The 23,196-nt window shown below is 35.1% G+C and overlaps 1 protein-coding gene across 1 annotated transcript; it reads left to right on the forward strand.

Annotated features, from left to right (window-relative positions):
- Positions 1-21,020: 21,020 nt before the first annotated feature.
- On the forward strand, positions 21,021-22,540 carry LOC115889532. Its single transcript, XM_030909568.1, has 2 exons — positions 21,021-21,762; positions 21,888-22,540. Exons 1-2 carry the CDS (start codon positions 21,021-21,023, stop codon positions 22,538-22,540), a joined length of 1,395 nt encoding a protein of 464 aa, XP_030765428.1.
- The last annotated feature ends 656 nt before the right edge of the window (positions 22,541-23,196 follow it).

A 23,196-nucleotide genomic window follows, 5' to 3' on the forward strand; every position in this document is an offset into this window, starting at 1 on the left:
TACGGCGCGGCACCCAGATTTCTTCCATATAACATGGTGGGGATTATTAATACTGGTTTCGTGATTGTAGAAAACCTTGTCTTTTAATTTCCAGAATGCCCTTGAGGCGTTGCTAATCCTGTGCTGAATTTTAGAGTCGATATTGGCCTTTTCCGAAATCAAACTGCCGAGGTAATTGAATTCCGCTACATATTCCAATAGTTCTTCTTCGATTTTTATAGCATTGTTGTGATCTTCTGGGGGAGTACACATGATTTTAGTGTTATTAATATTCAGCTTAAGGCCCAAACCTTGTATGCCCAGGTATACGTGTTCAGCATTTTTTGTAATTGCTGTGAAGTTTTTGCAACTAGAGCGCAGTTATCAGCGTATTGAAGTTCTGTGATGATTTTTTTTCACTTAGAGAACATTTCCCTCGAAGAAATAAAATGCTCACTGGATACAAACAACCTTGTATCATATCCACCAATGTTATGAAGAAATGCTCTATGAACGTGTATTGTACAAAAAGACAGAATGTATCCAGTGCTCAAAAATCTTTTCAAAATTTCAATAAATTTCAGAATTTTTCTTATTCTTTAAATAATTTATGAATAAATACTTTGGATTAAAGAAGTTGTTTTTGTTTGTACTGCCATACATAAAATAGCGGTATGCTAGACCGCACGTTAGAGGTTATGTTGCATTTCCGCACATTAATGATTAAAGGTCAACCGCATTTTTCGTTGACCACTTCGTATTGATTGCGATCGTTTTGGTTGGATTGAAAACTATTCTTCGCCTGCTTCGCTACTCGTTGCCCCTCAGTTTTATTTCATCGTGTGAACGAGGTATAGAGCCCTGACGTTTTTCTCGTGGAAAGAAATTGCTACAATAAGGATTTTTACAAGGGTGATTTTTATAAACACGCAACATTTATCTTAATAAAACCCTATAAGGCAGCCGAGGAATATATTCCACAAAATATATTACATTATTTATGTTACTGGATACAACTGAGTATTTTTCTATTGAAACTGAAATGTATAAAATAAAAATACACGTACTTTAAGAATTGAATTTAGGGATTGAAATTATTTAATAAATTTTTATGTTTTCCAAAAAAAATATTGATTTGTATCTGTAATAACATTATTATAATATTAATGTTCACATAATTATACCTTGTATATTTTTAAAGGGTTATTATTATTGTTATACTTCTAGCTTTTTTTGTATCCGGTTTGTAGGATAAAGAGAATACAAAAAAATGTGTGTCCAATAATGTATCTAAATAAATTGAAAAAATAAAATCCTATAAACTATGAACTGTTATATTTAAGTAAAACAAATCACATCAATAAAGATAAGCAAACCAAATGCACATAAGTGCTGATTAACGACAATGTTACAGACGGATATTCAGTTTTTTCAAATATTCAAGCGTGCATCAGTGCCAACCGTTATCAGTCCCTCCTGCAGGGCACTAAAGGTAGGTGCACTAAATTTTCTGGCTTCATTTATATTTTCAGTACCATTTTCTTCCGTATCCAGTGCGCATTTTGTTATATTGTACCAATTCTCAACATTTCGAACAGAATTCCTATGGTTGTATGGTTGAGTCGGTGAATATGTATGTATGCTATCTGGATTATCATTGTTACATTTAGTGCTTTTCCGCCTCAAAGGGACTTCAACCAGAATTTTTTTCTGGATTTTACCCTATCAATATTGAGGCAGTGTTGGTGAATTTGCAAGATATCTATATTGAAACACTTGGACCACTCGTTTTTCAGGGATCTTTTTCTGCAATGTGGGATGGGATTATATTTCAGGGAACATAAATCCATTGGGAGAGGATAAGTCTCACAGTACCTAATATAATGCGCATGGTTTTATTTAATCGGACACAGTTGTTTTTAGTGTGTGCACTATTCAATAATCCAGAGCTAAATTATTGATTTCTATGTGTATACCAGGTTCAAAAAACAAGTTCAAACATCTTCTAGCATTGTTTACGTGAGCCCTTATCAGTTCCAGTTGTAGATAATGATAGTGCGTGTTTTACTTTTTCGACGTTCTTGCGTTACACCCAGATATTTTGGGAACTGGATATTTTGGTTAAAAAACAAATCAAAGACATTGTAATTAATACAAATTAATTTATAAAGTTAGTAAAATAGAATACACAGTTACTAACTAGTTCAGTCATTGGGGATTTTTGCTTGGAAAAAAGTCCGGAAGTTTTGCAAATTTGTAAGTTTATAGGTTCTGGGGTCAATAACTCAAATCCATAAAATGCACATTTCCAGACATGCCGCCGGCGACGCCATGGCCATGTTACCAAGATGGCGCTCAAAATCGGTATTTTGTGAATGTCTCGAAAAGTATGCCTTTTTGGCAAAAATTTGAAGAGAGCAAAATTAAAGAGAATAAAATTTCCTATAAAAAAGGTTTCATAAAAATTTTCGGTAAAGTCAACGGTTTAGGCACAAAATCCCTTGAAATTTTACAATTTTGCGTAAAATATGATATGTATAGCCGATTTTCTGAAATCAAATGTCGATTAGGGTTCACTAAAACTAGTTTAGTTTCGTTTCTTCAATTTTGTCATGAAACTAATTAATTCGCTCATTAATTTATGAATAATTAATTTTAATTATTGAAAATGTGTACTTGTTTCCACACCACCCAAAAGGTAAAGTACATGGCGCGTTTATTTTAGCGTGGTCTCCCTGGAGGCCTACTCCACTAGGTAAATTAAAAACTTTAACTTATCTGCACAAGCCCGACGGATCTGGCTCATTGATGTCAAAGTCGATCGTGTCTGCTGTCCTGGGCTCATCAGGGTGGTCTCTGAATACGTCCAATTCTTCATCTTCAGCCGCCAGAGGGATATCTACAGGCAAGTCCAACTCCTCTTTATCGGATTCGTCGAGTGACACTTCAGTGACGTTGTCACAGGATTTCCCATTGCAGTAAGCACAAATCATTGAACATTTTAATCCTGCTTTTCTGCATCCGCAGGCTTTACCACAGTTGCTGGTTTTGCATTTACAGGATAAAAATGCCACTAGGGATTTTGGAGCTGGATCTTTCAACGTTGTGACTGTAGTAATGCCTGTTTTTGTTTTCTTCCAACCCCATTCTTCGGCATCTTTGGTACAACCACACCAATGCTGAACTTGGTGGTAAGTTTGCAATGAATGCTGTCCAGCACGACAATTAATTATTCATAAATTAATGAGCGAATTAATGATACGCCACTGTTTCATGACAAAATTGAAGAAACTAAACTAAAACTAGTTTTAGTGAACACTAATCGACATTTGATTTCGGAAAATCGACTATATGTATATCATACTTTACGCAAAATTGTAAAATTTCCAGGAATTTTGTGCCTAAACGGTTGACTTTAGCGAAAATTATGATATAACCTTTTTATAGGAAATGTTATTCTCTATAATTTTGCTCTCTTCAAATTTTTGCGAAAAACGCATAGTTTTCGAGATATGTACAAAATACCGATTTTGGGCACCATCTTGGCAAGATGGCGGCGCCGGCGGCAAGTCTGGAAATGTGCATTTTATGGATGTTAGTTAGGGACCCCTAAACCTATAAACCTCCAAAGTTTCAAAACTTCCGGACTTTTTTCCAAGTAGGCCCCTTTTTTGATCCCCAATGACTGAACTAAACAGTAAAGAGATTTTTTTAGAAATTACTCCACAGTACCTAACTATATGATAACACTAGCTATCTAGATTTAATTAAGTCAGTCCATATATTTTATTACTCAAATATAATATAGTATTACAAATTAAGTGAATTTCCCTAATCCTACTCAACAACTATTTCCGATGTCAGTTGTCATCCAAACGTGCTATAGTCTCAAACAACTTAATTAGGCTTTAATAATAAGAGTGTCAGTTTCACACCAAGTCTCAACTAGAACTTTGTTGTTTGAAATATGATAGGACCACTTCATATCCGAAATGTATCTTAAGTGTTGTTTCAGTTTAAGAAACAACTTGATATATTATCCGAGCGAATTTGCTGTGATGTAATAAAGATTATATTTTGTGGATTTAAGAAAAGTGCATTAACTCAAACAGACTTCTTTTAGTTAAAAGTAATTACAGGAAGATTCTTATATATCAGATAATATATCTCTCTTTTAAAATAAATAGTGTCTAATGTGCCGGCTTCATTTCTGGATAAAAGGCTGAGTATGTCGACACTGAAACAAGGTATTTAATAAGAAATCTATATTCTAATTCGTAATTGGATTTATCGTATGTCAATCAATGTCATCATCAACAGTTTTAATATGCGTGTCTGTGCTAAATATATTAAATATAGTTCTCTTCTATATTCTTTTTGTTTGCTGGACTTCGGTGAACTATCCTGACACGATTTTTCTTAGAAAATAAAGCTTATGTTGCCTTAAAATGAACTTCTTTGATTATTTGACGAAGATCTGATGTGGAAAACACGTTTCACATAAAAAATATTCTTAAAAATGTAGTTATTTTATTTTTATATCAAATTCCCGGGCAAGTTCTATAACCGATAATCAGCTGATAAAGTCGCCCACTATTTTATATCCGTTTCTATGGTTACGCTGACAGTAGTAAAGGTCGAATTTTGACAAATATTGCGAATTGATAATTGGTCAGCTAGTAAATTATCCGGAACTTCATGCATCAATGTGGGCGTTCACGGAACACAGCGGCTGACCGACCGCTGAGACTTTTGCTCAGCGGCTAAAGGCTGATTCATGGTACACCGGGCCGTACCCGAGCCGGGCACGTTCCGTAAAGTAGACACCGAGCCACGTCCGGGCCTTCAATATATGCTACACCGAGTGGACAACGGGGATCATGTCCGTGCCGATTATATTCTAGAAAACAGTGTTGCCGCAGTGGTACATTTGTACCAAATTTGATACTTTTAATTCTATTTGGTACAGTGGTACTACATTTTCAAATCCAGGATGATTTAGTACAATAATTATTTCCCACGCGCACCGAAAATGAATAGATATTTAATAATTATTGTCGTTGATATTGCATTAAACGCGCTTACCGATACCATTCGGAGACAACCAGCATTAATTAACGACGTATTATAAACGTTGTAATGTCTATAGCGTTGCCTATATTAAATAACCCGAAGAAAAAACTTGAAAATTTACTGTTTCTAACATGCTTCTATATTTGCGTTTTTTTTTAATAAAATTTAAGTTTTCCAAGTATTGTGTGTAGTATTAGAATTACTTAGATTTCTTCAACCTATACATACTTATAATTGGGTATTCTGAATTTCTATTTCATGTTTTTCGTCTCGATTTGTGTCTTTCTCCAGGAAGTTTCTTTATGTAGAAATTTATGAAGAAATTCACAGCGACCAAACCGGTTAAAGTCATTTGCAGATATATTTTGTTGTGCTTTAAAAAATTGTACCAAAGTGGTACATTTTTAGTTTATAATGTGGTACGCGCTAAAAGTTGGGTGCGGCAACACTGCTAGAAAACAGTCGCTATAGGCCCGTAGACGAACGAAGTATTTAGCCCGGGCGACTCATTTATGTTTGCCGCAACGGGGCCGGACCGTAGCGGATCCGAGGAAAAATGTACACCGATATTTCTCGGACGGGGCACGGACGCGTTCCGGCGAAGCTCGGCCCGTGCTCGGGTTAGCATGAATGCATAAGTATAATTAATAACATTTGACAATGTTTGGCCGTGCCTTCACCGTCGCACGGCTCCGGCCCGTCACGGTGTACCATGAATCAGCCTTAAAGGCTGATTCATGGTACACCGGGCCGTATCCGAGCCGGGAACGTTCCGTAAAGTAGACACCGAGCCACGTCCGGACCTTCAATATATGCTACACCGAGTGGACAACGGGGATCATGTCCGTGCCGATTATATTCCAGAAAACAGTGTTGCCGCAGTGGTACATTTGTACCAAATTTGATACTTTTAATTCTATTTGGTACAGTGGTACTACATTTTCAAATCCAGGATGATTTGGTACAATAATTATTTCCCACGCGCACCGAAAATGAATAGATATTTAATAATTATTGTTGTTGATATTGCATTAAACGCGCTTACCGATACCATTCGGAGAGAATCCGCATTAATTAACGACGTATTATAAACGTTGTAATGTCTATAGCGTTGCCTATATTAAATAACCCGAAGAAAAAACTTGAAAATTTACTGTTTCTAACATGCTTCTATATTTGCGTTTTTTTAATAAAATTTAAGTTTTCCAAGTATTGTGTGTAGTATTAGAATTACTTAGATTTCTTCAACCTATACATACTTATAATTGGGTTTTCTGAATTTCTATTTCATGTTTTTCGTCTCGATTTGTGTCTTTCTCCAGGAAGTTTTTTTATGTAGAAATTTATGAAGAAATTCACAGCAACCAAACCGGTTAAAATCATTTGCAGATGTATTTTGTTGTGCTTTAAAAAATTGTACCAAAGTGGTACATTTTTAGTTTATAATGTGGTACGCGCTAAAAGTTGGGTGCGGCAACACTGCTAGAAAACAGTCGCTATAGGCCCGTAGACGAACGAAGTATTTAGCCCGGGCGACTCATTTATGTTTGCCGCAACGGGGTCGGACCGTAGCGGATCCGAGGAAAAATGTACACCGACATTTCTCGGACGGGGCACGGACGCGTTCCGGCGAAGCTCGGCCCGTGCTCGGCTTAGCATGAATGCATAAGTATAAATAACATTTGACAATGTTTGGCCGTGCCTTCACCGTCGCACGGCCCCGGCCCGTCACGGTGTACCATGAATCAGCCTTAACTGTTTTTGTGTATAAAAAGAGACCGTTTAGGGAAGTCGCTTACTCAGCCACTCAGCCGCTGACCGTCCTTGAGCGCACCCTTTTTTTATTGAAAATGACGTCATAGGGTTAAAATGTTTTTATTTTTTTAATACAAATTAGTACTTTAGTTTAACAAATTGGCTAAATTACCGCCGGCGCGCGAGTCAATTGCCAGTTATAGCTCCAGAAATAAAAACATTCATTGCTTTGACGTTTGGCTCGGGTTGTGTTGGTATGGTATTGGTTAGTTTGGTTTGGTTTGGTATTGGTTGGTTTGGTATAGGTTGGTTAGGGTTGGGTTGGATTCAGTGGCGGACAAAGGGGGGGGGCGGCGGAAGGGGCGGTCCGCCCCGGACCCCATCTTTTAGGGGGCCTCCGAATCTTAATAAGTAATTTTTTATTCAACTGGCAAACAAGGCCAATATGTGTTCAGTAGTTATAAAGCAGTTTGTAGGTGGAGTATGCAAACCATACGTATACTATAAACAGTATAAATGGAAGCAGATATTTACTTAATTATCAATTATTATCAGGCCCCAGTAATTGTCAATGGCGTTTTCTATTTAGGAAATTAAATCAAGGAGTAATTTTTTTTGTTTAAAATATCAAATAATTATTATTTTTTATATATTTTGAGACTGAATTTATTTATTTTAGCTTTTAAGTTATTTTTTAATGGTTTCATTATTTATTTTTACTGAATAAACATTTTAAATTACAACCAATGCACAGCATAACTTATATTCTAGCTTCATTACTGATGATGAGCAGTGAAGTCTTTAGTATAACGGGGGCCGCAAGCCTGAGACAGAGAAGGGGCCCCTCGGATCTTGGAGGACTTACAAAATCGCGATATTTTGTCGCGGTATTTCCCTGGAAGCATTTTTAAGAAAAAAATATTTAAAATTTTTGGACGTAAAAAACTACCTGTCAAAAAAATGTGTACAGCCTAAAAGTCAAATTTAGTGATTATCACAGCCCCTGTGACATAAAGAAAAGACATGTGGCTATCTATTTCAAAATTTAAATTGTTTAAAATATAATAATGGAGGTAGCTGTCATGGAATTGAGCGATTAAAAAATAATCATAAATATTTTTTTTTCAAATGGAAACCCACTTTTTTATTTCCCTAGTGAAAAGGTTTTCCAATTCGTTACGTTTTAACTAGACATATTCCTGTACCTAAAATAAATCGTTTTTAAGTTATTTAAGATTTAGTTTGAAAACGTATATTTTTCTTGATTTTATCTAGCTTCCTTTGACATTAAGTGTCAAACAGTCAGACAATTTATTTCCATCTGGCAGAAAATGAATTATTTGAATTTCCTATATTATAACTACTGCTGCCTTAAAAGTTTAAAAAGTGTATTTATATAAATATATCTCGTATTTTCGTTCTTTAGTGATATCTAATAGTTGATATTTTAATAATATACCGTACGATCGAAAAAAAATAGCGCAAAGTTAGCTTGGAAATGATATAGGGTGTGATATTAAATCAAAGTTCATAAAATTTTACAGAGAATTTAAGTATGTAATAAAAAAATGGGGTGACCCATTTAAAATAAGAAAGTTGCTGTCAACTTCCGGTACTTCCAAAAGTGCCGCCATATTGAAAATATTTTTAATCGATAGATCTCATTGTGAAACAATGATATGCACAAAATCTCGTATTTAGATGTTGTAGTTCTCTAGAAACTTTCTAACGCAGGCTCAACCTGGGACACCCTGTATAAATACTTGAATTTTGTCAACCATTATACATGCGCCATTCAATTTTTACAAAATGTGCATTATATCATTATATAAACAGACCGGGGGCCACATTTAGGTTCGTCGCCCCAGGCCCCCGACAGGCTTAGTCCGCCACTGGTCGGATTGGTTTGGGTTGATTTGGTTGTTTTTTCTCGTTTTTATCTCTTTGATTGATACTCTAGTTTAAACAAGACTCTTTTGTTTTGTTTTCTTTTTAGTTCTTCCATTCACACATTACCAACGCAATCAATGCCATCAAACATTACCAACGCGTAAGCGTGTTTTGATTGCTTTTGTTTCACTTTTTTTCTGTGTTTGCTGTTTATTTTGTGGTTTGAATTTTTTTTTGTTCAAATACAATTATATCTTTTGCCTTTTGTTTAGTGTACATTATAGCGTTTTACTACTAGCGTTGTGTCAAACGATAACAGGGTTGTGGACTAGAGAACGTAAAAATTACGCCAAGCGTGCTAAATAAATTATCAGGCCTGAACGATACGGAATCCGATGACGATACGCCAGACATCATATATATCATATATAAAAAAGACATGTAACGAACTAAAAACGTTACAACATACATGTAGAAGATACTTTTTTCAGTTGTTTATTTAGCATGAAGTTGCCATTTAATATAACAAAATTTAAAGGTAATTAGTAGTAATAGACATATCGTTAAAAAAATACAAGTTTAATTTGTAGTTAATTTCTAATTTTAATATCCTGTATCGAAAAGTATCGGTATTCCAAATATCGATATTTTGGCATTCGATATGGCGATGTCTCGATATTTTTGTTAAGTTCCGTATCGATACTTTTAGAGTATCGGAACATCCCTAGTCTAAACAGCATTAAAATATACACTTCATTTTTTAGAAAATTTGTTAATTTTGAGGGCCATAAAGTGAAACAGATCCCAAATAGCATCAAAAATATAATAAAATATTCGTGCATTTTTTTACTTAAAATTATTATTAAAATGGCTATTTTTTCAAAATAAAAATAGAAAACAGGAAAAGAAAATTCAGTGGAACTGGCAACATTGCTTTTCCTTTTGTCGTTGTCATCTCAAATCAAGTGTTAAAATTCTCCATAACGTCAAATATGTGTCAAAAACTACTAAAATTAAATTAAAATATTTTAAAATTCTGTGCATTATCTCCATTTTTAACATTGAAAATGTGTCTGTTATCCTATATAAGGGAGCCCAAATCGAATTAAAATGCTACATTTGCCACACCATGACGTCATATATACAAGGGTATAGGAAATCTCGGCGCAGCGGCGGCAGTCGGCCAGCGCGCGTAAAAACCATTACATCGCTAATTGTTTATTGATATATCTTTATTAGTTTAAAAGCAAAAAATATGGGGTTTGCTTTGATACCTTATCAAGACATAAGCGAAACTTTTAAATTGTTTCTTTTTTTCATTTAGGCCTTCGTTTTTCGTTAAATGAAAGTTATATTAAAAAAAATCTATTTTTAGACCAAATTTTCGCATGATTGAAATGATTATTCATGTTTAAAGTTTTTTTTGATCATAAGCGCTAATGGAAATGTTTTTTCGTAAATAATTATAAAAAATTACTCCCTACGAAGACTTTATTGTGTACTGGATGAAAAAATAAGTATTTGTTTTCTCTATACGGTGGTATTAATATATCGATATTTGATGATAGTGCCCTTTTACCCGGTCTAATTTTGTACTACTTTCGGAATAAGGGTCCCCATATCATGTACTGTACTTCCATCCCTGAATTCAGCTTGTGACACCGAAGTGAGAGGTAACGTCAAAATAAGCTTTAATTTACCTACATCATAGGTAGGTGTAGGTACTCTAGGTATATTCTACCTAGACAGTAGCTGAACTAGCTGACAGTAGTAATTAATTTGTTATCCGATAAGTAGTTGTCATTATATAAGTTTAATCATCTTATACCTATAACGGTAGGTTTTGGATTTTTCCTGATTGGTTTGTTAAACAAAAATATACTGGGCATATAAATGTCTGTTACAGGTTAATTCGTTAAAGAAATATGTTACACACATATTATTTTAATAATAATAGTATAATAGTAATGGCTATATATGGCACATACATATGTATTGAATGTACTTATTTTAACCAATGCATTGTTTTGTTTTTTAATCTCACAAATAAGAAATGTTTTATAGTTTTTATTATAAAAAACAGTGATTATACAATTTATTTACACCCCTAACACTGTTTTCTGTAAGGGGTGTAACCAGGAGTATATTTCGTAACCTCTTACGATATAAGAGGGCACAAAGTGTTTTATTACTTAATGCTTAAAATTTAATAATATATTTGTACATAAAATAAAATAGACTAGAAAGTCAATTAATTAATATTGACGTAATTACTAAATAAGTACAAGATTTTTTTTCTAATTATTTTAGTGTATTTTTAGTCACCTAATTATAAAGGAGAGATATCCAACCATTGCATTATTTTACTCACAAATAAATATTTTATGGTTTTTATTATAAAACAACGATTAATTTATTATACACCCCTTAACCCAAACACTCCAAGGAGGATATTTCGTGACCCCTTATTTAAAGTGGACAAGCTTTATTAGTCAATGTTTTAATTACCCAGCGTCTTTAATAAAAATCTAATGTAATTTTTCATAGAAATGATCTGACATAAAAAGCAAATTTTATCAAAAAACTTTTTGATTATCTACAAGGAGTAAACCGCTGACAAATGTCTGTATGCTAATGCCAAAGTAATGCCAAAAATACAAATTAAATATCAAAATTCTCATATAATGCCCCACTAATGCCAAGCTGATTCCAATATAATACCACTAATACTACGAATAATATGTAACACATTTGTTTCACGCATTAACCTGTAACAATATTGGTAGGTACGTGCACAGATTTTTTCCTAGGTAACTTAAAAGTCGTTAAAAAGTCTAATTATATTTAAAGAAGATATAATTCCAACAAATTACATTATAAGGCCAATAATGCACAAGTAATACCATTAAAATTTTAGTGTTTTTAACTTGTGTAACATATTTCTTTAACGAATTAACCTGTAACAATAGTGGTAGGTACGCGCACATATTTTTTCGCTAGGTAACTTATTAAGTCGTTAAACAGGCCTATAAAAGCTATAACAACATAGGTAACTAATATTTATAATTAAACGATCAAACGAACTTACCTGAAGTTCGATCGTAATTATTTGATGAATCTGGTCCCAGGACATCAGTTGATTATTTACTATGTAGTCCGCCCCTGGCGCGTGTGCTCACACATGTTTAAAGTATTTTCTCCTGTCGCTCCTTTCCTCCGCGATCCGTCTTCATATTGTTTAAATGATGCGTGAAAAATCGCAACTAAAAGGGGTCAGCCAAAAAATGGCGTTGGGTAATGGGTGGGAACTGATGTCCTGGGACCAGATTCATCAAATAATTACGATCGAACTTCAGGTAAGTTCGTTTGATCGTTTAATTATTTTTCAGAATCTGGTCCCAGGACATCAGTTGATTATTTACTATGTAGTTGTTTAAAGTTGTTGCGATTTTCTCTATTTTTAATTAGGATTTTGTTCTAATTATTAAAATAAAACACCGCAGGCTAAAAGAACGTAAAGAAATATATTTTCTTAACTAGGACCTACTTCAATATAAAAGTGCAAATATACTAAACGGTTAGGTATCGAGTGGCCCTAGATTTTTAACAATAATAAGCAGAAGTTAACATTTGGTAACTGAACATAAAACTTCTAAATCCTAATAAGTACAGAAGTACATAACAAAAAACGAAACGAATCTTAATCTAGTCTGTTAATCTTAAGATTGCTTTGGCAAAATCAGTCTTCTTGGTTAATGGTCGGTTATAGTGCCTAGCAAATGTTGCGGTTTTTTCAGACCACCCAGCAGTACGACAAATTAGCTCTAGAGAAACCCCTGCTCTAAAAGCCGCTGAATTCGATGCATGACGAGTAGAATGTGGTTGAAATTGACTTGTGTCAATTCCTGAAGCTTTTAGCGCCTCTTTAACCCACCGACTTAGGGTTTGCTTGGATGCTTTTTGGTGAGGTTTTGTAGAAGTAATGAAGAGAAAATCTTGATTTTCCCGAAGAGGCTTAGTTATTTCTACATAACTTAACAATGCCGAAGCCGCACAAAGAAACGAATTTTCCTTAAAAAATGGAATGTGTAGGCAAGGCTGTGTTTTAAGAGTACCAGACGTCTTAATCTGGTCCGAGATAAAAATTTGGATTTTTTCCTCGTCGATAATAATGTTTGAAAGTCTAATTAGCGAAATTGTTTGGAGACGTCCACCAGTCACAAGGGCCAAAAGACTAACCAGCTTTATCGATAAGAGTTTTAGGTTTTGTGTGGATATACCGCTTAGATAATTCAGCAAAGGTTTGGGATCCCAAGTGGAATCATACTTGGGTCTAGCCGGCCTTAATCGAGAGGCCCCTTTAAGAAATCGCTTCAAATTAGTGTCCGATGCTATATTGTTTGTGAGAATCAGAGAGAGGGCTGACCGGTGGGAATTAAATGTACCATATTTAAAAGGGTGATTATCAAGAAGTTCTTGTAACTTCGCTAGGAACAGCCTCGAAAACAGAAACATTTCTTTTGTGGCAAAAATCCCACCATAATTTATAGGATGTGTTATACTGCCTCATTGTGGCCTCCAAAATTGAGAATAATGCCGTTTCCACTGCTGATTAGGGAACCCCCTTTTTTACAAGTGCCGTGCTGACAATCTGCCGGCAACCAGGGTAAGCTGCCTCCGGAGTAGATGCTCTTTCCTAAAAGGACACGACAAAAGATTATCACTGGGGTAGAAAGTGATTATATCACCTATTAATAGTTTTTTAAACAACGGGTACCAAGGCTGTACTGTCCAGTATGGTACTACCACGATACTCTCTACCTTGTCTTGGATAATCTTCTGAAGCGTGCGTAGGATTAACGAAAAAGGTGGAAATGCATAAAAAGACCACCGGTTCCAGTTCACGGTAAGAAGCGTCAACTGCTATGTATCCTGGATCTTTCTTCCAAGACACATAGTTTGCACATTTATTATTAATTCCAGAGGCGAAAAGATCTACCTCTGGTTTTCCCAGAGTATTTACGATACACTCAAATACCTCTCCTGATAGCTCCCACTCTGTTTCCATAGCAGTTCTCCGTGATTCAGATTCTGCTTCACAATTTTCCTCTGAAGATATATACGATGCAAGAAGCCAAATGTTCCATTCTTCACACCACGGCCATATTTTTCTGGCTAATTTGCTTAAGTTCGGATACTGAACGCTGCCCATGCGATTAATGTATGATACGGCGGTTGTACTAAATACAGATACGTCTGCCCGTACTAAAATGTTACAGTTCGATAGATCCTGCGCAAAGCATTTTAGTCCGAAAAATATGGCCTGAAGCTCTAAATAATTAATGTGATGTTTTTTATCCCGCTCTGACCAGAATCCGTGAGTCCGATCTGTTCCATAGCAGGCGCCCCATCCAGTTGTGCTTGCATCGGTATATATTTCAATAGGAAAAGTGTCATGCCTAATATCGTTGTAGATTGTCAAAATGTTATTATCCCACCAATACAGGTCGTAAGATAAAGTAGCGTGTGGGACCGACATGGTGACATTATAATTACCATGATTTTGTAGCAGAGCCAGAAATTTTTCCCTCTCAAACTGCTTGACATACAGCCAACCATATTTTACTGCAGGGCATGCCGAGGTTAAAACTCCAATGAACTTAGCAAATTCCCTGATTTTACATTGTTTTTTGCATGTAAAAACCTGAATTAACGATTTTATTTTTAATCTTTTTTCCATTGGAAGTTCCGACCTTAAAGTCTGGCTGTTAAAAATAAAACCTAAAAACTTCTGGCTCGTACTTGGTGTTAGCCTGCATTTTTTATAGTTAATTAAGAAACCCAAACTCTGTAGAAGCTGAACTGTAAATACAGTGTTCTTTTGACAATCATCAAAAGTATCGGCTATAATTAAAAAATCGTCAAGATAATTGACACAAAAAATTCCACATGTTCTCTAAGAATCTTAATTACCGGTTTTAAAAGCTTTGTGAAATAGAACGGTGCTACTGACAAACCAAATGGCAAACAACCAAATTCAAACAACTCTCCCTCAAAACTAAATCTTAAATATTTTCAATGTCGTTTATCTATAGAAATTAAGAAATAAGCGTCTTTTATATCTATTGTAGTCATAAAGCTATTACTAGAAATCATTTTTTTTTTTTTTTGGCTGTGCGATAGTCTTCCATCTTAAAGTTAGGAGGTGTTATAAATTGATTTAGTTGTTTTAGGTTTAATATAAACCGTTTTTCACCATTAGATTTATTGGTAAGAAAAATACCAGATAAAAATTGGATTGGCTGGGGCTGGTATTTAACGACTGCACCCTTACTAAGCAATTCTTTAATTGCCATAGCCATTTGGCTTCGTTCCTCTGAAGAAAGATGCCTTGATTTCGGAGACAAAAACTGTGAGGGAGTACATTTAAATGGAATGACATAACCACTTATGCAAGACAAGAAAAATGGGTTTTGGGTGATATTTTGCCATTGTTTATAAAATAACTTTAGCCTCTGAAATCAGCGCTTCTGATGAGGGTATTGACTCCTCCGTGTCGGGGCATGCCCTTTGTGTGGTCTCGTTTCCCGCTTGGACGGACCGGACGCCCCCAGTTTAAAGCTGACCGGATGAGACCACCTCGGCTTTGGTGTATGGTCTGGATGTCTGTGATCGGCTGGTAGCCATCCCTCCCCCTTTTTTAGAAGCGGAAAAGGTAAAACTCTGCGTTTGGGGACGAAGGTCCTTGGCCGTCCTTTCCAATGTTTTAGCTTCCTTGACCTTTTCAGCTAATTCGTTCCCAAACAAGTACGCCCCTGGAACACTAGTCTCTACTACATCCTTTAGTGATTTGCTTAACATGGGTAAAATCAAGGTACGTCTAGTCTGAGAAATGTCAAAAAATAAATTTGAAAAAATTTGTCCAGCTTCAGTAAGGAATGGCAAAATCTTTTCACGCATAGTTGGCGAAATATTCTGACCCTCTTCCAAGACCGCGTTAAGACCTTTGCCCAATGACGACAGGCCCCTGCCCAGCTGGTCTTGAAAATCAGCATGACATGAATCCCTTTTTATATAAGCCGCCGAAAGACAAGGTAAAATTTCCTTGTTGACCAAGGGAGGTATCAAGGCCTTACAATTTTCTGGGACGCAGCTAGTATTCATTAATTGTTCCTTTTTCTCCTTAGATAGGCCGGATGTTAAGATTTTTGACCACCTAGCTGTAAGGGCCTGATGCAAAGTATATCCATTAGCCTTAGTTTTATCCGGATCCTCACCGAGTAGGTCTAACACTTCAGTCGGCAAGGAGACGTCGTTATGAATAATTAACGGAGGGGTGCCAGCCGTTTGATCGTTTAAATTATTCTTATCATTCAGAATGTTTGTCGCGCCGCCCGGGCCGCGATCCACATCCATTGCATTGGTAGCCACGCCGTACAGACTATGGTCTACGCTAGGCGATCGCCGCCTATCTGGTGTACCATAACAAGACGCCGAGCCGCGCGGACTGCGATCGTCATAACCAGAACCAGACCGTCGACGATGACGACTGCTTGACCTTGAATCCAACGAGGATCCACCGCCGCCGACGTTTGCATTAATAGTGTTGGCCAGTACGGCCCACGCGCCCGCTAAACGAGCGCGCGCGATGAGATGACTGAGAGGGGGAACACCGCTGACGCCGTGGCGATCGCGACCTCGCTCGTGATGTTACCCTCTCTTTCTCAAGTCTCTCTAGCCTTCTTAAAAGCTCTTTCCTTGAAACATGGCGTTCTCGAGAAGAAGACCGGCTTTTTCCCTTTGTTTTTCCCATAATATCTAGCTAAAGAGAAAAGAGAAAAGCGTTGATGGAGGATGATAATTCTCGATCAACGACAAGGTAACAAGCTTGTATTGTAAGATTATAGAAATAATTACTTACTGTTTTAATTTCGGCGTTCGTAAACAAGCGTAAAAAGCGACACTTCCGCACTGCACATGCACACAGAAACGAATGAAGACGGATCGCGGAGGAAAGGAGCGACAGGAGAAAATACTTTAAACATGTGTGAGCACACGCGCCAGGGGCGGACTACATAGTAAATAATCAACTGATGTCCTGGGACCAGATTCTGAAAAATAATTTAATTCGAGTTTTAATCTCAAATAATAAATGTTTTTACTGGTGTATTTCTGAAGTGTTCATTATTAAAAGTAGATATTCTTCAAGTTATGCCAAGTAATAAGTAATGTTTCTGGTGAGACCGCGTATATGTCACCGGATTCTGGTTAGTATAAAGACTTTTTCTATAGAAATAGTTTTTTCTATATTTTCCTTTCAAAATAAGACTAATTTCTTCTTATTCTTTTAAATATTACAGTGTTTCTTTTTCCTAAAATGTTATACTTAATTTTCGCTTAAAATTAAAAAATCACATATGGAGGAAAATATACGTTATTGAATAAAGTTTATACAAATCACTTTACCATAACAAAAAAGTAAAAAAATGTCATGGCGGAAGATATTTAGGTGGCATTTCACACATTTATCTATTAAAATCGAGATTAAAATAATAAACTTGCGTAACATGTTATACACGAGATAGAAAGTTTCAGAATCGATTAATACGCAATACGATACGCAGTCAACTTATTCCTATGCGCGGATGAGCGTCTTCAAGACTCTTCCTTCGGCCAGAGTCACGACGCCGCCGAAGAGGAATCGGCCTACGTTTGGCTAAACAGGCTAGATACGGTGGAGTACGATATTGGTGAGTCTGAATATTTATAAAAATTTGCAAAGTAAAATATGTTGGAAAAATAATTAGTCCATACATATATAAAAGCTCAAAGGGTTTTTTTGTTGCATCCATCCCGCCGAAAGCGCTTTACCAATCTTGATGATTCTTTTTTTAAATGAAAGGTATATATGTGTAGATTTGTTATGAAGTATTTTTATAGTGCTTAATGGCTATTTCTTTGTGTAAAACGACTAAATACTAAAACATACCTGAAAACACCTACACACAATACCTCCAGAAATAAATTAGTTGTCATTGTCAGTGGTGTGTCAGTTAGATTATATATTACGTTTTTAGATATTTTAGAGTGAGTTGATGCCGCCAGCTTTAGATACATAAATATTAGCACAAAGGTTCGTTTAAACGACATTAGTGAATTAGCTACACAAAGCGATTTTAGGAAATTCATCCTCTTAGAGAGTAAAATTATCTCGGAACAGTTTGTTGTATGAAAATTCCTTACTATTTCGTCTAGAAGAATGAAATCCTACAAAAAGAATTAGAAGAAATTTTTGAAATTCATCAACCAAATGGGTAAAGTTAGTAAAAATTTATATAAAACTTGGTGACGTCTGGATTATACACATAAAAATTGGCACAAAGGTAAAGCGAATTTATGAAATTTATACCCTTAGGGAGTAAAATAGGGAATGAAAGTTTGCTGTACGAAAATGCAATACTATAACATTATAAACCAGACAGTATAAAATTTTATACAAGGGTTTATTTAGTGACATCATAAGGAAATATATCTTCCTCAATTATCCTTCAAAGAATAAAAAATAACCTATAAAGAGAGTATTAGTGCTCTTAATAAATAAAAAAAAGATGAAAAATAAAAAACATCTATATGTTCACTAGCTCTCTATAAAGAAGTAAAAAATCATTTAAATCAATGCATAAACGATTCGAGGTGTAACGCGAACGTAGTCGCGAGAAAAAGCTAGTAATTTATTAAATTATTTTATTTAACTCATTAATTTTCATTGAAAAGGAATTTCTGTAATTCGCCACTATATTAGTTAAAAACTAAGAAACTCATATCAAATTTAAGTTTTGCGATTTTGACTTATACTTTTTATAAAATCTGAACACATTTTAAAAGAAAAAAAGTTTTAGATAATATTTGTGTAGATTGACTACAAGTTGTATAACATAAATTTCTACGACCGGTCTACATGGGCCTGTTAATCTGTGACGTGACGCACAACAGCCAAGAAAAACAGAAGCGTAGCTAAGAATTTAGTAATTTAAAAAAAAGTCTTTTAGATACAGTAGTAGGTATTAAAAAGTTTTGTGTTTACATGGGGTTTGCCTTTAACAGTTAAAAAATTATATCGTAAAGTGTAACTTTCCGTAAGAATTATTTTTTTTTGCTTGCTTGTTTTACGGATAGGTGCGATCGCATAATTATTATTGATAATGTTTTATTTAATTTTAGCATTACTACTTTTTCAGTGAATCTTTAAATCTGTTGTTTTTTGTTAAGTTCGTTATTTAAACATATGTATGTAATACACTCATATTAACACTAATCATATTTTTACGTTTTTATTCATCATTTTCAATGCCCCCCCGGTTGCATCTTTGTGAAGGACTGTGAATTTTTTATTTAAAACCACTGCAAAAATGGATACTTTTTGATAAAAAAATGCAAAAATCGTGTGTCAGGATAGTTCACCGGGCCCTTTTTTTTTGCTTCTGACGACCAGGGGAGATTTACCACCTGATACAATAAATGTTCTTTGTTTGTTAGGCAAAGTATGAACCTAGATCGGAGCACTGGATTTATAAAACTGTGTGATGAATTTAATATCATTCACAGACTAACTGATGAAATACTAGTAGCTCGAGACAAGGAAAATAAATTATGTATGATATACTCTAATAGAGAATACTAATTTTGAGGACTCCAAAAGAACGGCTTGGATCCTTTTTAGAAAGCTGAAAAGTGCCACTCAACAATCTATACAACAAACCCAGATGTTAAACCGTATTATTTTGCCAACAGAATTATGGGATTATCGCAACGAACCTTTGTGTGTAACAATGATATTATTATTTTAAACCGCCGGTTAACTCTCTACCAAACGGTATTGAAATATAGTTGACGTATCTTTTTCTTTAATGAAAGGTCGAATTCGTAGAAATTGCACACTTATACTTTCGTTTTCTAATTATTTTATCAACTAATGAACGAGAATATCCATTACACTCATCTACATTCCTAATGTAATTTCTTTCCATTTCGTATCTTTTATTGGTAAGTGGAAAACTAAGTAGTCTGTAAACTAAGAAATTTAAACTAGCCATGTGATGTTCAACAATATGATAAACTCATTAAGAATATGACTACGTTTAGTGTTTTTTTTTTCTATAAATCTCAAATTCCAGGCAATTATTAGCACTAAATACATCTAGAAATGGTAATCTGTCGTTGTTCTCAATTTCGAAATTGGGGAAATTGATATACAGCCACATCGAAAAAGATCCTTCCGGCCATCACGATTGATTAAACTACAATTCTTTTGCATTAAAGGAAACTTGAAAAGTTCAATACTCCGAATCGTAATTGCTATACTAGCTAAAAGTGGATTTTACTTTCAATATTTCAGACTTCGAAGATATCGAATTGATGTACTATTAAAAGTTCCTAACGTTATTTTCTTATTTCTTTTTAATCTAGGAAAACATATCAAAAGTATTTATTTCAGTTAGAAGGATATTTTCTATTATTTGTTATTTTAAAAGTTCTGCCCTTGCGATGATTGAAAGATATTGAATTAAAGAAACTTTAGGTTTCACCGCTTTACAAATTGTCGGTTGTTGTTTCAACCGTGTTTCAATACAAGTTAAAATTCGGTTTTATTTTTGTTTTATAAATAGATTATTGGTTTGGTATACAGGGTGTCTCAGGCTGAGCGTGCATTAGAAGTTTTTAGAGAAATACAACATCTAGATCAGAGATTTTTGCACATCATTGTTTTACAACGTGATCTATCGATTAAAAATATTTTCAATATGGTGGCACTCCCGGAAATACCGCAAGTTGACAGAAACTTTCTTATTTTAAATGGGTGCGCCCATTACAAATTACATCTGACAAAATTTTATGAATTGTTGATATTAAACCTGTCCTAATATTAACCGTTTTTTAGAAAAAAAATATTTAAAATTTTTAGACGACAAAAACTGTGTGGCGGATCGATATCGACAATCCCATCCATACTAGGGCTGTGCATAGAATCCCGAGCGAAGTCTATCGGTGCCAAGAAGAAAAGAAAAAGAAGAGCGGCATTGGCTGACAAATAAGACGTAACGTGTTTTTCAATAATTATTTTATTGTAGAATAATTATTTAGTTGTGTAATTAAAGAGCAGATTGAACACGTCCCTTTATTTTATGGACTTTTGAGTTGTGAAAAATCTAAACAGTAAACCCAGCTGATTTCAGATTATCATATTCACACCCAGAACAACCATATTGGTGACCCCGACGTGATCCAAGAAGCTTGAAATTACAATCAATACCAACCAACCAAACATGCAAACAAACAATCCAGAAGCTAGCACTACTCAAACAAACAATTCCAATCAATCAACAAACAACCAACCAATAAATGAACTGTGCAGAGTCAGTTTCAAACCCCCCGAATTCTGGAAAGCTGAGCCAGAACTATGGTTTTACAGAATTGAATGTCAGTTCCGAACTGCTGGGATTTCAACTGACGATTGCAAGTTCGACTATACAGTTGCCAGCCTAAACTGCGAAACACTTACGGAAGTAGCCGACCTTATACGCAGTCCACCGGCAACAGACAAGTATTCAGCACTCAAAAATCGTTTAATTAGCAGATTTGCAGATAACGATACAGTCAGAATCCAAAAACTGCTTGCAGGAGTTGCATTGGGAGATCAGAAACCTTCACAACTCCTACACAAAATGCAGAGCCTAAATAACAATAAATTACAAGACTCTGTCATTAAAACTCTTTGGTTAGAGCAGTTACCATCTACAATGAAGGCCATATTAATGGTAAGTGGCGAAGATCTAACAAAATTAGCTGAAATAGCTGACAAAATAAATGAAACATTAGACAGACCAGCAAACCTCTATGGTATGTCTAGTTTGGAAGATCAAATTAACCAATTGAAGCAACAAGTCAATAAATTAACAACAGAACTCAAGAACAAGCCACAGAAGCAAGGATCTTCACAGTCCACTAATGAAAATTGTTGGTACCACGAAAACTTTGGGAAGAAAGCAAAGAAGTGTGAAAAACCATGTAAATTTATGGGAAACGAAGCAGGGAGTCGATAGATGCGGCAATTCGATCTCCTACAACACCAAGCCGCCTTTTTATATCAGACAAGAAATTTAGATTACAGTTTCTAATTGATACTGGCGCAGATGTCAGTGTCCTTCCGTTATCAAGGTTCCCAGGCAATTCTGATCCAAATTTCAGTCTTTTATCAGCCAATGGATCACTAATTAAAACTTTTGGCAAGAAGGAATTAACTATCGATCTCAATTTAAACAGAAAATTTACGTGGACGTTCGTTATAGCACAAGTTACCCATGCTATCATTGGAGCTGATTTTTTGGCCCATTTTGGTATTCAAGTTGATCTAAAACACAGAAAACTTATTGATTCTTATACTACAACAACACAATACTGCCAAGTCAGAGACACAGAAGTTTTGGGTGTAAAGGCTATCCATTTAGCAGATATCATTACAGAATTGTTAACAAAATATTCAAATATACTTGGACCCATTTGTCAAACACAAACTGAAATAAATACCTTTCATTTTATTGAAACAAAAGGCCCACCTGTCTATTCAAAACCCAGACGTTTATCACCAGATAAATTATCTATTGCTAAAGAAGAATTCCAAAAGCTCATTGAACAGGGTATTTTACGACCATCGTCATCTAACTGGGCAAGTCCATTACATTTGACTAAGAAGAAAAATGGTACTTGGAGAGTTTGTGGCGATTATCGTCGACTCAACGCAGTCACGAAACCTGATCGCTACCCTATTCCAACATACAAGACATAACATATGATTTACACAACAAAAGCATATTCTCAACCATTGATTTAACTCAAGCATTTCACCAAATTCCAGTTAACACGGATGATATTCCCAAGACAGCAATTATCACTCCTTTTGGTCTATTTGAGTATGTAAAAATGCCATTTGGTTTACGGAATGCAGCACAAACCCTGCAGAGATTCATGGACCACATTTTTCGAGACCTTTCATACGTCTATGTTTACATCGACGATATTCTTATCGCATCCAGAACTCGTGAAGAACATCAACAACACTTAGACACTGTTTTCAACAGACTTTCAAAATATTGTCTCACAATCAATTTAGAAAAATGTAAATTTGGCGAAAAAGAAGTAACATTTCTAGGAACCATAATCACATCTAAAGGAATAAGACCATTACCTGAAAAAGTAGAAGCCATTAGAAATTTTCCGAATCCAACAACAATCCAGGAACTTCGACAATTTTTGGGCATGATCAATTTCTATAGAAGATGGTTACCTAATGCTGCTCAAGAAATGTTACCCCTGACTAATTTGTTACAAAATGTAAAATCAAAATCAGCTAAAATAGATTGGAATCAAGAACTCGAAGACGCTTTTAAGAAAATAAAACAATTGTTAGCAGATTCAACAGAACTAATCTATCCTGACCCAAAT

Source organism: Sitophilus oryzae, unplaced genomic scaffold, assembly GCF_002938485.1.
Source record: "Sitophilus oryzae breed Bouriz unplaced genomic scaffold, Soryzae_2.0 scaffold_1177_pilon_pilon, whole genome shotgun sequence".
Taxonomy (NCBI): domain Eukaryota; kingdom Metazoa; phylum Arthropoda; class Insecta; order Coleoptera; family Curculionidae; genus Sitophilus; species Sitophilus oryzae.